A 17,475-nucleotide genomic window follows, 5' to 3' on the forward strand; every position below is an offset into this window, starting at 1 on the left:
TCACATTTACAAGTTTTACCTCACGCATTCATATAAAAGGCTCACATTTACAAGTTTTACCTCACACATTCATATAAAAGGCTCACATTTACAAGTTTTACCTCACGCATTCATATAAAAGGTTCACATTTACTAGTTTTACCTCACACATTCATACAAAAGGCTCACATTTACTAGTTTTACCTCACACATTCATACAAAAGGCTCACATTTACTAGTTTTACCTCACACATTCATATAAAAGGCTCACATTTACTAGTTTTACCTCACTCATTCACACAAGAGGCTTACATTTACTAGTTTTACCTCACACATTTATACATTACATATAACAGGGTATTAGAACGATATTAATATAAGCCTGAGATCTGAATTTCAACTGACACTACTGTCCGAGTTACTGTTATAAAAAAAATAATCAACCTTCTGACCAGTCAGAATTGAGAATGCAACAGCGCTGTGGTTAAAAAAAATAAAAATAAAAAACACGGAACGTAAGCTAATCTGTTTGAAATCAATTTCTTGCTCCATAGAATCTTGATTCACACCTGCGTCAGTGATGAGTCAGTGATCAGTCTTGTGTGTTTGCTCAGATGCTGGAACAGAATAAAAATTGCAGACTGGTCTTGGGTCCTCAGAGACCGGGTTTACAAAAAAGAAAAGCTGGTTTCTGCAGTTCTTTACCCCTACAAATAATTCTTTTTCCGTTCACTGAGACTGCTAATTTCAGGCTGAATGCACCTGGTACAACACGTGCATGTTACAGTATCACAGAAAAAGCGGCTTGGGAAACGCTGATAAATCTGTTGGAATCATATACGACACCATTGGAGGCTAGTGTCAGTTGCATAGCAAGACACATAGGTCCAAAAATAGAAATAGACATAGGGGTGGAACAGCATGGAACAATTCTTGTGCAAGGCTAGAAAATACAGAAATGAAAAGCATTATTATTATTTTTTATAACTGGTAAAGTATGAAAACGTTTGTAAGAAAAACTTTTCATTTTTAAAGTAATATAGACTCCAAATCTGTTTAGCTAGCATCGACCATTTTTAATTACGGTGTCATTTGTGGGGTCGTGTCCGTAGGACTAAAGCATCACAAACCAGTGCATTTGCCATGCTAAAGCAAAAACTGGTTTTGTTAACTACTGCATTTCATGTGGAGCTGACAGTTGACCTCTGGTCAAGGGCTTTATAAGAAACAAAGACATGCAAATGTGAAAACCCTCAGCTTGCATAGAGGAAGTGTGCAAGACTCGAGGTAAGTTTGGGAAGGCAGGAAGGCACAATGCGGTTAGTGCAACTAAATACAGTATGCATTCAAATACCGTGCACAGAACACACACAATGTTTTGCAGGAAGTCAAGCCACATTGCTTTAAAGCTGCTGCTAAAGGAAGTGAAACTGAAAGTTTTTAAGATATATTTGTTTTACATGCTGAACAGAACAAAAAGAAGACAACAAGAGGCATAAAAATCTCCCCAAATTCTTAAAAGACGATCTCTTAGCGTAATTCTACCCCACACATACATCGAACGTTCTCACATTTTACCTCACACATTGACACAACCCGGTCACATTTGCTAGTTTTATAAAACTAGCACAAGTAAATATTTTGTGACTATATAAGATAATCACAAAATAATTACTTTTGCTAGTTTTACCTCACACAAAATGCTCATATTTTCTGGTTTTCTCCCACACATACACAATAAAAGTGAACATCTCCTAGGTTTACCTCACACATCCACACAAAAAGCTAACATTTTCTAGTTGGACCTCACACATTCATATAAAATGCTCACATTTCCTAGTTTTACCTCACACATTCACACAAAATGCTCACATTTACTAGTTGGAGCTCACTCATTCATATAAAACGCTCATATTGACTAGTTTTACCTCACACATTCACAATAAAAGCTAACCTCTTAGTTTTACCTCACACATTCATATAAAATGCTCACATTTGCTAGTTATACCTCACACATTCACACTAAAAGCTAACCTCTCTTAGTTTTACCTCACACATACACACAAAATGCTAACATTTTTAGTTGTACATCACACATTCACACGCTCACCTGTACTAGATTTACCTCACAAATTCACAAGAGAGCCTAACATTTAGTGGTTTTACCACACACATTCAAACAAAATACAACAGAGTTCTAAAGAATGTTCCAAATGTTTATTTACAACAAGTGGTAAAAGGGGGGGGGGGGGGGGTCAAAACCAAGAGAAAATGGCAGCTATTCTCCCTGAGCTGTACACAAAATACAAAGCAAATCTACAGGCAATTCACACAGAGGACCCTCACACTTACTTAACACACTTGACCCTCATAACACCCGCATACACACATCTAGACTGAGACCAAAGCCTTTATACATAGCCAGGAAGTAGACAAGAAACAGACCAAAAAACGAAAATAAAGGCTAGACATTGTGTCAATATACAAAAGGTGCTCTCAGTGCCAAGGTGACCTTCTGTAACCTTCCACTGAGGGAAGAGGATTATTTCAAAAATCACACTTTGGATCCAAATCGGAATTTTTACTCTAAATGAACGACGTCTAAACAGAATTAAAAGAAGAATGTGATTAGCATTAAATCATTCCATGTGATTTGGATTTTTGTTAACTCCCACCGAGCGTCAATCGTTACCTATGTACAGACATACGACTACATGCAGATATTCACAGTGAAAATGACTACTTCTGCGTACAAAACGTATTTACATACAGTATTAAATGGGGGGGGGGGGGGGGCAAACAAAAACAAATAACAGTGACTAGGCAAAACCAGAATTAACAATAACATCCTACACAGTTTATAGCTTCAGTGCTAAATAAGCCACATGGCTCCATTTCGCTGCTCGAACATGAAATTATTAAATCGCTGCATTTCGGAAAATCATTCTTCAAGCAGTGAAAACCGAACAGTCTGAACGCCAGTGCTCTTTAACCCTGTACAGTCCCCCAACATTATTAACCTCCTAAATCAATACATTTATGATTATTATCCAAAAAAAAAAAAATAAAAATAAAATTAAAAACACTGGCTCTGTACGATCATCTAAAAGTCTGTATGTTCTTCATGAGGGATCTCGCCCTTGTCGGAAAATCAAGTCCAGGAACTAAAGTCCTCCTCAGTCACTGATGAACATATGCATAATTATATATACGGATATTTATGTGTGAGAGAAAGTGTGCGTGCGAGAACAAGGAGGAGTGCGAGAGCGAGTGAGAGACGAGAACGCGTGATGACGGGTGACGACGCTGGCTTGTTTTGTGGCTTAAAAGGAACTCGACGTGAGATTATTTTACCAAGTGAACGTGAGAGTGCACAATGTGAGGGTGTTGATAATCACTGGGCCATATTCGTAAAGCTTTAATTTAGCACCAGGTGCGAGATCAGCTTCGAAATCAGGATCGGCATCTCGTCACTTTCCTCCTCTTCATCCCCTGCTCACTGAAGGACTTTTACATGACGCTTGTGTGTGCACGCTTGTGTGTGTGTGTGTGTGTGTGTTTGTGTGTGTATGCGTATGTATCAGTCCTTTCTTTGCGTTTGCTGTCCTTGTTGTACGTTCCCGTCAATCTCCTCCTCCTCCTCCTCCTCCTCATCTTCCTCTTCATCGCCCTGGCTGATCAGGAACTCCTCGGGAGGCCAGCGCAGCTCTCCGCTCTCCACCTCGCCCTCGGTCGCCTCCACCACGATGGACGGAAGGCGGTCTTTCAGCTTGCAGCAGCGCTCAAAGTCCGACGGATCCGGAAAGATCTGAGAGGAGAGCGAGACGGGGGGGAAAAAAGAAGAAGAAAAAAAAGGCATTTCTCTTTGGTTGGGTTTATTAAAGTGTCACATTTTAAACGGTTCCAGAACCAGACCACTCATAACAAAAAGTTTCCACATTATAGAGGTGGACGTGAAATGGGGCTGGAGCGCCATGACGAATTGATGCTACGTTAATCTTCCAGTGCGAGATCACGTTTCAGACGTTCCAGCACGTCGCAGTATCAGCTTACAGTTTTACTTACCCCATGGGGGGGGGGGATTGCTCAGAAGGTGCTGATTCATATTCTACACGACTTCTCGCACAGTACATTTTTTCCCCCTTATGTTTTTCTTATTCAGCATAATTCACCAAAACGTTCTACCGTCACGCTAAACTTCTTGTTCCATGATTTCTGTGACCACGGTATTAATGCTAAATTTACAATATACGCATATATGCATCCACACAGCCAACATTTCCCCCCTTAAACTTAACCTTAGCCTCTTTTTCATTCTTTAAAAGTGTGTAAAAATACCCCCTTTTTCAGATTTTCACCTTTTCAACGACCCTTTAAAAAAAAAAATAAAATAAAAAAAATAGAAAAACAAATAAATAATAGCCTTCTCATCACAGCCCCACGGTGAAAAATCCCACAGAGATGAAATTCGACGCGTGCTCGAGTTCTGTGCGCGTCACAGAGAGATGAAATCGCCCGAGAACCTGGCGTAAAGCCGAAACGACGTCGAGGAAAGGGCATACGTGACTTGTAACGGTCTCCAGCAGATTCTCACGCACACTTGGCTTTCTTATTTATATCCTTCGTTCTTGGCCACAGGAAGAACAACATGCCCCGAAAGCTTCATTTCGCCTGAGAATTGGAGTCATATTTTTAGCTCGGTCTTTTTCGGTGACGCGGATTGAAGGGACAGGGATGTCACCGTCTGGGAAAGGTGCCCGACGCAAGAGAGGCTGAGGAAGTAAGATGCTGTGGCTAGGCCATCTCTAATTTCAATATTTGGGAGGGGAAAAAATAAATAAAAATCAAAGAATGAAATGGAACTTTCTTTTAAATATGAGCTCAAATACAGTCTGAGATGAAAGGGCAAGAGAAAGAGGTGTAAGAGAAAGGTGTAAGACATGGTAATCACACCATTACCATGGATAAAAGAGGTGTAAAATAAATGTGGATGGGGGTGGATAAAAGAAATAAAAAACAGAGAGAAAGGCTGATGCACAACTGTTGTCTGGTAACAATAACGCTGCTTCGTCACACCATCCTGACACTCGTCACCTTCCTGTAACAGCACGCCTCGACGTGTTGTGCTCAAAACTCAAACGCACAGCTGTGTTCCTGGGTCGAGGGAGGAAGAAAAGGACAGGAAGGGTGTCCTGGGTAGGCAAAACCGGAGTCTGTCGAGGACGAGACGTCTGTGCGAAACATGACACGATGCCACCAGATTGAATATATTCATAAATTTCACTCGAAGCGCTCGGAGTGCATCAAAGGACGACTGCGTTCCTTCCAGAATCGTCTGTCTCGGAGAAACGAGAGGAAACATGGGCAGCCGGTGTGATTGTCAGGTTTTATATCGGCTGTGACGGCGGCATCAAATCCTGGCATGGTTCAGCACCTCAATTATCCCACAAAAAACAAAAAAACAAGAAGACTGCGCACACACACACAGTCTTTAAATAGCTCAGGAGTGTGTATCTTAGTGCAGCAGAACTCATAGCAGAAAGGGAGAACAAAAAAAAAGAAGAAGTAGTGTGTAGTGAAATGAAGAGAGAGACAAAGAAAGAAAGCAGGTCCCTGAGGAGTGCAGCTGGGAAGGGAAGAGAAGAGATCTCTCTCTCTCTCTCTCTCTCGTTTTTTCCCCTCCAGCACAGAACGAAAAAGCGCCCTCTAAAACGGCAGTCTGGGTAAAATGCTAATAAGGACGGTGTTACTAGCCGCATTATTGGAGCCCAGACATCACGAAATAGTTCATATGCTTGGTGTAGAGATAAAAGACAACATGTGATGATGGGTGATGAACACAGATTTTCCAAATAGATGACTACATAGTGGGTGTGTCTAAAGGTAACGTTATTAACTTCATTGGACAAAAATAAATAAATAAATGAATCACTACAAAAACCTGAGTGTATGCTAGTGGATGAAATGGACCATATATTTTAGCATTCCCCCCAGACGTCTGCGAAGTAAACTTAAGGAAATAATAATAAGAAAGTAATAATAATAATAATAATAAGCAGCTACTCTGTTTGAACCGCCCAATGAGACCGCAGTCCCGCCTTCTCGTTTTCTATCGGCTCACAAGAATCGATAAAATGCAAATGCAGCCTTCACAACCCGTGTCCCTTTCCCCTTCGGTGAATTAGGCTTTCCCCCTAATTTGTTCTGCTGATTCGGTTGGAAAAGAAGAAAGGCGTAGGTTTCAGACAGGTACGCTGGTAAAAAGTCAGCACTTCTGCTTTAACATGGAACAATACAGTGGTTACACTACTGTTCGGTACAGAGCGTGTTTTGGTGCCATCCTGTTCCTCTTTTTCAGAAAGGAAACACCCCCCCCCCCCACCCCCCCACCCCAAAAAAATGCTATTCAAATTTCAGAAATTTGCTTACATTTTGAGAAATGGAAAAAGAATGACAATTCTCCTCTGAGGAGTTTGATCTTATTTTGGAAAGCAGCAACGTTCACTTCTGAAAGGAAGCCCACGGTGGAAAGCCTGGCCTGAGAATCTCAAAATGACTCGGGTGTGAAAGCAATGAGCTATTTCTTGAAGTGGCTGTTGAGGCTGTTTTTTTTTTTTTCTTCAAGGTTGTTTTGCTGTTCAAAGTTCTTGGCAATGTGAAGCAGTACCGAAACTTTTGGTACCTGAAAAGTGAGGCGGTCTTTGCTTGGGCTGAGCCGTATGTCCTCCATTGGAGTGCTGCTGATCATCACTTCGGTCATCTCACGGCACGGCACGAACACAGAGCTGCCAACACACACAGGCCAAAAGTCAGGTCAGAAACGCTAGAACGTGTAACTACCATGCAGGACCTGATGAAAGAGATACTGTTGATTAGAAATGGGTCGATATTAGGTTTCCCATCAAGCCTAGCATTTTATCATAGAATGCGAAGGATGAAATTTGCAAGCTTCGTCTATCTGAAACCGTAACACGTTTTGTAGAATACTACATCATAGAAGTGTCTACGCAGAACCCATGTAGGAAGCTAGATCCCTTGAGAAACACTTTTTCTAAGAAGGTGTTTCTTACACGATCATCCAAAGATTCCACCTCATCCATTTTGCATCTAGCACCGTAAAAGGGTTCTTCCGCTTTGTCCCTCTGGAGGAACCCTTTAACATTATATACAAGTTGCTACAAAATAAGAATCCAATTAGAACTCATAAGAAGCAAGAACCTTTAAACCTCCAAAGACCACAAAAAAAAAAAAACTTAGAAGCTTCCTCTTGCACCTTTCCCATGCTTAAAAGTTTAAAGCCATATTGTGGTAATCTTCACTACTTAGAAACAAGAGTTGTATCTAGTATCCTAAAGCAGTGGCCACCAACCCTGCTCCTGGAGATTTACCTTCCTGCAGGTTTCACCTCCAACTGAAATCTAACATCTCTTTTAGTTGATCAAGAACTTCTTAAGGCAGTGATTAGATGGTCAGGTGGACACGACGATGGCTGGAACTAAAGTCTTCAGGAAGGTAGACGTACAAGAACAGGATTGGTGACCACTGGCCTAAAGTTCAATAAGATAAGTACTAATAACCCACCCCCAAGAACGTAGAAACATCCCACCTCGTCCATGTTGCAGTCTAGCGTCTATCCAACCAATGGATGTATTCCTAACACGATAATGTATCTGAACGAGAAGACTTCTCTTGCACGTTCTACCTCACCCATGTCGTGTAACTGGTCTGATGTATTAAAAAAAAAAAATGAAAATGAACATTAAATACACACCACATCCGGTAGCACTGAGAATGTTCTACCACAGTGAGGTCGAAGGGCCACGACTCCGCACTCAGGTGTGTGTGCATCACACGTACATAAATACAAATATAAACACATGAAATGAGCACGTGCATAGAGCAGCCATTATGAAACTGTTGTGGGTGTGCAGGAGACCGTCACATGGATCTGACACGAAGGACTTACAGAAAGACATTTGGGTCACCATGCTTGCTGGAATTTGCTGATGCTGCACGCCAAACATGCACGAAATACGCTGCACCTTTTGACACACCCCATTAAAATAAATAAATAAATAAATAAAGTCGCTCTGAAAGCCATTTAATGGTTTCGTGTGAAGGGCGAATATTAAAGCACTGGCAAGAAATGGCATCTATTCCTGTATGAGCTGAGACTGCACTGAAGCTCCTTTCTCACAGACGTTATTTAAAGCCTGCCGGTGTAGTGGTCAGTGTGGGTGTGCACACACACCCACAGCAAACACACACACACGATAGATCCAGCTAAATAAACTCCAACAAGAGCGTTTATACAAGCTTGGGCTGAGGCGAGCTTGAAAAAGGAAAAAAATAAATTAAAAAAAAAAAATGTCCCAGACTTCTTCTCACGGGACTATTCTGGATCAAAAACGCTCAAAAACATCTGTGCGTTGTGCCCCAGTGGATCAGGAGATTAGCGAAGCAAGCTAACCGTCTCTGCTATATACACTCACTAGTAGCGCTGACGAATCAAGCCAGTGGTTAGTCCCTTCCACGCTTTATTTATTTCTTTTTCCCCCCCCATAAAGTCTCTACAGATATTTAACAAGATGACAGGCTAAGACAAAACCGCTGTAGGAACTAATTACTTAAAGGAAAGTGGGGAACTGAAGAAACGTCGGACCACGCGCGCCACAGGATCGGGTCTGAGGAACCGTTAGCCCTCACCAATCACGAGCATTCATGTAGCTGGATTTAGATACCTCATGGAGTTGCATTTCTTTGTCATGTTCCAGAACATACCACACCTTACCTTCCTAGACACAAGCGAACATCATCTCCTACCTCAATCACCTCCAAACTCAACGAAAGCCATCAGGTGTCTCGGCGCGTGCGGAAATCCCTGGACTACGGACGGCGATCTCAGTCTTATGAGCAAAGACTGCGCATTTAGCATCGCAAACGTGTTACGTTATTAATTGAAGCCTGCGCTATACGTAACCTTGTGCAAGCTGACCTGAAAAGCCCGTTATGCACATCGTGATTTGTAACAAATCGTTGCAAGGAAACGCCGTCTGAAAAACATCACTGCTGAATCCAAGAGTGAGCGGAGTAATACAGGTGGCTAATTCGAAAATATTAGCTGTCGAGTTACAGATCCTGCAGTTGTAGTTACAGTAAATACAGTTCCTTCTGAAACTACCGGAACAGCAAGGCCAAGACATTTGCTTGGGCTGTACACCAAAGACATTTGGGTTTGAGATCCAAAGATGGATATGTGATGAGAGTTCATTATTTCAGCTTTTATTTCCTGGTATTTACACCAATCATAAAACAAAGAACCTTTTGCTATCAGACCAGCCAATTTTTCAGACCCCCCCCCCCCCCAAAAAAAAGTATAGGAACAGATAAGTCTTGCAATAACCGCATCAAGCCGGTGGCATCACCAAATTGTTGGTTTCTTCTTTTTTGATGCTTTCCAGGCTTTTACCAAATGAATTGGCTTTGCCGTTCCAATAGTTTCGGAGGTTACCGTATGTATCTAGTGTAATAGAAAAAAAGGTCCTTAATTAACCAAACTTTGTCCGAAAACGTCTCCTCATCACCATATGTTAATATGTAAATACAGACCATGCGGGCAAGACTAGCTTACCAGGAAAATGGTGGGTGGGTGGGGCTTGTAATGTTGGGGGGCGTTTCCTAATTTGCATAGTCATACAATATTGACTGTATGAATCAACGGGAGCCGTAAAAGGGATTTAAACTTTTTTTTGTGGAGTTTATTAAACTATCTAGCATCCTTAAACGCTCTTTGGTTTGTCCTGACAGAACCCTTAAAGGCTCTGCGTAGAACCCTATAAGAGACGGGTTCCATTTCTGAGCATCCCTTTAAGGAGCGGAGTAAAAAACAAAAACAAAAAAAACTCTTACAGGAAAATAACCAATAACAGGATGGCGTAATGAAGCGAAGTTACACTCCCCCCCCCCCGTTGAATATTTCCCTTATTCCTCTTACACCACAGCGATTTTTATTCATTAAAGAACACAAGTGGGTTAAAAAAACAAAAAACAAAACATTCATAGTTACAATTCATCTTGTAGAAAGTCCACAAAACGTTGTAACTCCTGCCATCCATAAACGTTAAATCAATTTCCTCTTTAAATTTTTTTTTTTTAAACATTACATCAACTCTTTCTGACCAATCAGAATCCAGAATAGTATTATACAGTAAACATCCTTAACTATCCACTAAAATGTTATATGAAGACACAGAGACGGTTACGCGCTGGACATCTTAAAGTCAAACCTGTGTTTTATGACTTCCTCTGCACAGCTGTGGCTTGACTGAAAACAACAGCTGGAAATCCAAATCTCTCTCTCTCTCTCTCTCTCTCACACACACACACACACACACACACACACACACACACACACACACACGCAAAAAGGAGAGCAATAAAAGTTTCTTACAAAAATAACTCAAAAGCATGAGGAATTAGTATGCAGTGGTGTACATTCCCTTTTCCCCCCACAATCATCTGTGGTATTTACTATGAAACATAAATGTTAGTTTATTCCAGCACTCAAAAAGAGCTGAACGAGATACAAAGAGAAAGGAGAAAAGGAGAGAGAGAGAGAGAGAGAGAGAGAGAGAGAGAGAGAGATTGAGAGAGAGAGAGAGAGCGCGAGCAGACATAATGAATGTGCACTGATTGCACAGACGTGTTCCTGAAATCTAAACACTCGAGCGTTGCCAGCGATATTTCAGCTCCGTGGCCACATAAACATCCTGCTCGGCTAAGAATAACAGAACATCAGCCTAATAAAACACAAAACTGGGAGGGAGAGAACAAAAGGAAGCAGGAAAGCGTGCAACAATTCAAACTCTACAAACATACAAGTGTTAAAACCAAAAACAGAACAAACAAACAAACAAAAAAAAAACACGTCCAGGTCAACGTCGCGCTACCAAACACGCCGTCTTCGTTTCCACGGAGCTGGAAAGGTCTAGAAGCTCCGATTGAAGAGCCCTTCGCCTAACGCAAACGAGACGTCAAAACGACCGAGCGGACCATTAGTGCTGAGAAGAGCTGTTCTTAGCATCAAAGCGAATTGACATAGCGAGACATATTTCCCCCAACAATCTTTGTATTAATGTGTTTCAATAAGATTGTATGAACACTAAGGCTGGGCAACATGTATATACTGTACATGCAATATACTGGATGCAGAACAGCATACTGTGACCATGTTGTATTGGAGAAATATCATGAGGTGATAGCGCCCACTCCTACCAACACTGCTGAGACAGGAAATCTGGGTGGCAGACGGAAACCCTAAAAGCTCAGCATCAACACACACACACACACACACACACACACAGGCTCAAAAATAAAAGACAGCCATGTCGCTGAATACCAGAGCAAAACCCGAGCATTATCCTCACCACGCTCATCTTCCTCCGGTGTAATCAGCTGTGGAGGCATTACTGAAGATTTCGATAATCTCTATGCAGGACATGCAGTGCTACTGTTGCAGATTTGAACCTGGAGCCTTCCTGGCATCTAAATCTCTTCATCCGCTTTAATAGGAAACACGGGAGCACGAGGCCTGGTGGATTAGTCGAACCCGAGCGGCTCAGGATGTTTGGCGGAATAAAACCGTGCTCTTTGTTCTTCTGTGAGTCACTGGTAATTTCCTCAATCGCTCTGCGCGATCTAAGCAAAACAACACCGGGGCTTTCATTATTTGTAATGAAAAAAAAAATAAATAGGAAAAAAAAAAAAAAAATAGAAGGAGGACACACAGTAGCGGAGCTAGCGTTTCAAACAAAGGAGATACGATTTGAGGAAAAACAAACAAACAAACAAACAAAAAAAATCATATGATACTTCAGGATACATATGCATCTTGAGATCAAGACCTTGGAAGTACGAGGTTCATGCTTTTTTCGCAAAAAAAAACAAAAGAATAATTAATAAACGTGTTAATTTACATCAGGGGCGAGCGACATGACAAAACTAACTTAAAATCACTTCCACGATATATAGGTGTAATAATAAAAACCCTAAGTTTTACTTCACAACAAAAAATTCAAAACTTTAAAAGCTGTAACTTCTAATCAGGTGCTTGCGGTCAGAGTTTACAAAAAAAGGGGTACGCAATACCTATGATCGAAAAGTGTACTGTGACGTCATTTATCACGATATCGATATCGCATTATCGTATATCCCAGACTATACAGTCGTACAAGTTGTACGTATGACTTTGTGTTTAACGCGACGAAGAAATAAAAATAAAATAGAGAAGGGCCGGCTCGATGACCCACAATGCATCAGCTCTGTCCCGCGGTGCTGACACACACTAAACTCACAGGGCTATCAGACTGCGCATACCTCGCATTGTTTCCCATCTGCTCCAGCTGTATATCTTCGCTGTCGTCATGGTTGCCAGAGGGACGGAAGCTGACACGGTCAACGGCGCTTGCCAAGCAAAAATGGACCGTCAGACGCGAGCAAAAGGTCAGGAAAGAAGGTAGGGCGCCAAAGCAGTAGACACCAAGCGAGTGAGTTCAAGCAGGATAAATGACCCAAGATAACCTTTACTACTACAGGGTTAACATCAAGTCTGTGCTGAGATCAACCCAAATATTTAACTGGAATTTGGACCCCAGTCACCATGCTGGAATGGACTTTCTTGGCCCTCTAATCGTATTTTCTTGGGCAGAAAGGTAGATAGAGAGATGAATGCTGGTGCGAGACAACAAGAATTGAAGCTGGTGATTGGTGAGTAAAAACAGACCACCAGAAACGCAACGAAGGATAAGGGAGGAATGGAGGAAAGCTATTCTTCATGCGATCGAGACAGGAGTTCAAGATGGACGCCGACCCAACATTTTTAAAAGTAGATTAAAACCTTTAACCACTAGAAGATTGGCATCGAAACTCGGCTTCGGTTAGCCAAACACATCACCCTGACTTCATGCTGGAACGAATATCTTAGAAATCGACCCTCTCGGTTCTCCAGTCATATCTTGGTCGGCTGCAATTCGATTCAGCCTGGGAACTGGACCAAACTGGTTATCCGTCAAATCTTCTCTGGCTGAAAAGAAATGGATGCTGATGCTGGACAAAATAATTCGACCAAAAGAACTGCAGTGAAGCATCAAAAAAAATATTTAAAAAAAAAAAAAAAATCAGCAGAACATGCCAAATTATTCAAACAAATCAAGAAGCAGTGTGATCCAAGACCACCTTCATTACAATAGATTGTCAAGAGAACCACAGAAGCACTTTTTCCTGCTCACATCAGCCCAGAACCATCCTTCGGCCATTTGAGCTTGATCACAACGCTGGATCCAAATCACTGTTTATTCGTCCAAAGCTCTTTACAGTGAGGCCCATTTTGCTCATATTCGCTGAAAGCAACCTTAGGACATTTGAACCTGAACACAATGCCATCCCAAGACCATCCTGTTCTTCCAATCACAGTTTATCCCTCCAAAGCTCTTTACAATTATTTCCATGCAAACGTTTCCAGTCAGGGACAAGTTTCCAACAAGACTAGGCTAGCTTAATGCTAACCATAGAACGTAAAAACCTAAAAAACGGCAATCAAAAAAAGTTGAAAACGACATGGAGTCAACTCGCCAAACATAAACTTTGATTACACACCTACGGAATCACCGAGGCTTCCTCAAACACGAGTTGTGTTTCAAGAGGAAACACAAGGCCTTTGTAAGAGAGGAGATCAAGGGGGTTTTGCAAAATAAACCACCAGCTATTGCAAGCTATTGCAGGGGAAAACAGTGAGTGCACACAGAGAAAGAAAGCTCTGAAGCTCTGTTAAGGAGGTCAGGTCGATGCATCCTGTTCACGGTGCTGAAGCAGTTCGAACAGGTTATATCAACATTAAACGATGCTACACCGACATGGCTACGGAAGTGCTATTAATGGTGCTCCATTTTCCCTAGAGGTGGTTTGGGGTTTTGTTTTTTTTTTCTTTTCCTTTTCCCCCGCTTAGCTAAAAGATGCACAGAGAAAGATCGGGGGACGGCAAGCGTATTCGACATTGCTTTATCGATTTCCAAGAATCATCTCAACACTTTGGAGATGAATATGCATGATGCTGTAATTCATATATACTAATGAAAATGAAAATAATAATAATAATAATAATAATAATAATAATAATAATAACAACAACAACAACAACAGCTATCAAATTAGAAACTTTAATTCGTCCAAACACACCTGAGCAAAATGTTACGCAGGAGTCTTCAGAAGTAGATCTAAGAACTCTGGCCTTAAACTATATGTCCAACGTGGAGCTATTTTGGACTCGATCCTACCGAGTTCGGGTATTTTGATGCTTTATTAAGCGCTGGCAGATCGATTCCACACAATGGAACATGACCTTTACTAGGAAAGTAACAAGCGAATGACTCACATTGCCCGCAGTGCAGGATCTGAGTGGAAATACCGCCGTGAAACTTCCAGTGCAAGTCACACCGAGCCTATAATCTAGTCTATTGATTACAGCATCCTTTTTTAAAAATAAATAAATAAATAAATAATGATTCAAATATCAGGTCCAAAAATACAGAACATTTCAAAACCAACTGGGGATGCTCAGTAGAAATACAGGAGATCAGTACTTTTCCTTGATGCTGGAATGGTACCATAAAAGGGGACATATTTTATGTCTTTATGATGTTTGGGTAGGATGTAGAGTCAAGCTGAAAAACGTACACCGGTGGTCTGCGAGATCTAATTTTGTACCCGAACATGTTTCCAGGTCAAAGATACACCTGGTACCACAGCTTTATTTCTGTCGGTGTAAGGCAGTGGTTCTGGAAGTCGGGTCCATGGAACATAGGCAGGTTTTTGTTACAGGGTTGGAAATCACAACCCACCTTCATTGAAGCTGTTGGTTATATTTATGATAGTAGTGACTGGTCTCTGAAATCCAAACCCCAAGAACTCAAAAACAAGCCTGTAAATAATATCAGCTTGTGTTCTGTTGGTGGAAAAATTCAGGAATAATAATAATAATAATAATAATAATAAGCATTTTAAAAAAGCTCTACGGCTCCAACAAATAAAGCAAATGTTCTTGTGGTGCCGTGGGCAGCACTGCCACTTCATGGCTCAAGAGTTCCTGGTTCAAAACTGATCTCGGGTTACTCGGAGATCCTCACGGTTCTCTCCAGGTTCTCCTTCTGCAAACATGCCAGTACAGTAGGTGGACTTGCTACTCTAAATTGCTTTAAAATGGGAATGAGTGTGTCTGTGTGTGTGTGTGCACACGAGTGTGTGTGTGGTGCCTGGTGATGGACCAGCCTCATATCCAGGATGTATTCCTGACTCACACCCAATCTCCCTGGCATAGACTCTGGTTCTACCACAATTTACCGCTGACCAGGATAAAACCCTCCGACAAGATAAATGAAAGAATTATGTTTAACGCAATGGGGGAATTTGGGTGCAAAAGTTTGTACACCCTTGCTCTAGTCTAGGCTACATCATTTTGACACCAAACTACTGCAGCACATTGTAGCTATGTTTGGTACAACTCAGCTCATTTATAACCCTGGTACTGGGGTTTAAATCGGTTTCATTTCATTACAATTCCACTCAGGTGTTTGGGTTTAAGTGAGGGGGGGGGGAAAAAAAAAAACACCCCAACATGACACGAAGGCTGAATCCCAATTCACACCACACTCCCTACAGAAGCGCACTACATTACACAAGAAACAACAGGATAGTGTTGTAGTAGTGCACTAGATTATCAGTAGCCAGCTTTTTGGGATTGAACCTTGTAAAGCAAGTTAAACACTGACTTCACCTGGGGCTTTTTTTTTTTTTTAAATCGGTTTTAATTTTTAAAAACACTTCATTTGGGTCAGTGTAAAGCAGGAAATGAATGCATTCAGCGTTAAATCAACAACAACAACAACAACAACAACAAACCAATCAAGGTGTACTGTAACGTTTTTTTTTTTGTGTGTGTGTGTTTGTTTGTTTTTTTTAAGGAAAGATGGAGTGACTTACCGGTACACCTGAGGATAGCAGGCAGTCATGTAGAGCTTCACAACATGAATTTGTAGCACTGCGGTGAAATTAAGTCGCAGGACGGAAAATTCAGGATTTTTAAGTTGAGGTGTGTAAAGGACAGCAGGCAGGCAGTCAGTCAGTCGGCTCCATGTAACACTGGCACTATCGGATGCACGCGCCAGACTTCACGACTTTATACAGAAGGCGTGGTAATGCGCCGAAGCCACGCCCACTGGCGCAGAATATTCATGAATGGCAGTGTGGGAATAAAGACGGTGACGCGAATGGCACGAGAGCCAATCAGCAGCCGTGTTTTGATGACGGCAGTGGAACAAGGGCTTCGAGTCATTGGATGCTTGGCGCACACTCACACACACACACACACAGTTGTGTGTTATAATATCAAAATGATGCTGTCTACACCCAACCCTAATCCCAAGCTTTTCAATGTACACAAATATAATTGCATTTGACCCCCCCCCCCCCAAATAAATCCTCTTTTCCTTTTAAATCAATCAGTAAATATACACAATAAATATCATCTCTTATTCATGGAGACAAGTGAAATGTCATCACAAGGTCAAATTTGCCAGGCATTCCACTACTATAAGCACATACACATGCACGAGTGATATATCATTAAAATTACACGGCTTTATGCACGTCTGACTATATTATACATTATAATCTTTCAGTTGTCATTATGATGTTGCAGGGAATAAAGCTAATCATCCATCCATCCATCCATCCATCCATCTTCTACCGCTTACTCCTTCTGCAGGGTCGCGGGGGAACCTGGAGCCTATCCCAGGGAGCATCGGGCACAAGGCGGGGTACACCCTGGACAGGGTGTCAGTCCATCGCAGGGCACAATCACATACACACTCACACACCCATTCATACACTACGGACACTTTAGACACGCCAATCAGCCTATCACGCATGTCTTTGGACTGGGGGAGGAAACCGGAGTACGCGGAGGAAACCCCCGCAGCACGGGGAGAACATGCAAACTCCGTACACACAGGGCCACGGTGGGAATCGGACCCCCGACCCTGGAGGTGTCAGGCGAACGTGCTAACCACTAAGCCACCGTGCGCCCTTAAAGCTAATCATGCCTTTAAAAAAAAAATTCTGTTCATGACATTCATCCGATTGTTTAATATTTCCTCTAAATAACCAGCTTGAGGATTTATTTATTCATGGATGAGATATGAAGGGCCGCATTTTTGTCCTCAGGACATTATCAGTCACGCTTGGAATGTTGCTTTGCATTCGTTTCAGTGTTTGTAGTAGAAATAAAGGCGGTGTTACAATACAGGTTGGCCCCAAATTGGCTGGACTCAATTATTTTTTTTCTTTCACACACACACACACACACACACATGATTCACATCATCGGTTGTATGGAAAGTGTGCACGAGAAGGGGAACAAAAAAAAAAAAATCACAAAACTGTGCT

The 17,475-nt window shown here is 41.7% G+C and overlaps 1 protein-coding gene across 2 annotated transcripts; it reads right to left on the minus strand.

The window, feature by feature from the left end:
- Positions 1-2,183: 2,183 nt before the first annotated feature.
- Positions 2,184-16,153, minus strand: lbh (LBH regulator of WNT signaling pathway). 2 transcript variants are annotated; one of them, XM_053620322.1, is made up of 3 exons: positions 16,012-16,153; positions 6,662-6,764; positions 2,184-3,787 (listed from the first exon to the last, which is right to left on the minus strand). In XM_053620322.1, exons 1-3 carry the CDS (start codon positions 16,038-16,040, stop codon positions 3,560-3,562), a joined length of 360 nt encoding a protein of 119 aa, XP_053476297.1. In that variant the 5' UTR covers positions 16,041-16,153; the 3' UTR covers positions 2,184-3,559. The 2 variants fall into 2 exon arrangements, with proteins under 2 accessions (XP_053476297.1, XP_053476298.1); XM_053620323.1 differs by lacking the exon at positions 16,012-16,153 and adding an exon at positions 11,406-13,626.
- Positions 16,154-17,475: the final 1,322 nt, after the last annotated feature.

This window comes from Ictalurus furcatus, chromosome 3 (genome assembly GCF_023375685.1).
Source record: "Ictalurus furcatus strain D&B chromosome 3, Billie_1.0, whole genome shotgun sequence".
NCBI lineage: Eukaryota > Metazoa > Chordata > Actinopteri > Siluriformes > Ictaluridae > Ictalurus > Ictalurus furcatus.

Coding starts and splice junctions, on each gene's coding strand:
- lbh (XM_053620322.1), bottom strand. CDS start 16,040: ATGACTGCCTGCTATCCTCAGGTGTACCG. Junction 6,765..16,011: donor TGCTATCCTCAGGTGTACCG/GTAAGTCACTCC, acceptor GTGTGTTGGCAG/CTCTGTGTTCGTGCCGTGCC. Junction 3,788..6,661: donor AAGACCGCCTCACTTTTCAG/GTACCAAAAGTT, acceptor CTCTCCTCTCAG/ATCTTTCCGGATCCGTCGGA.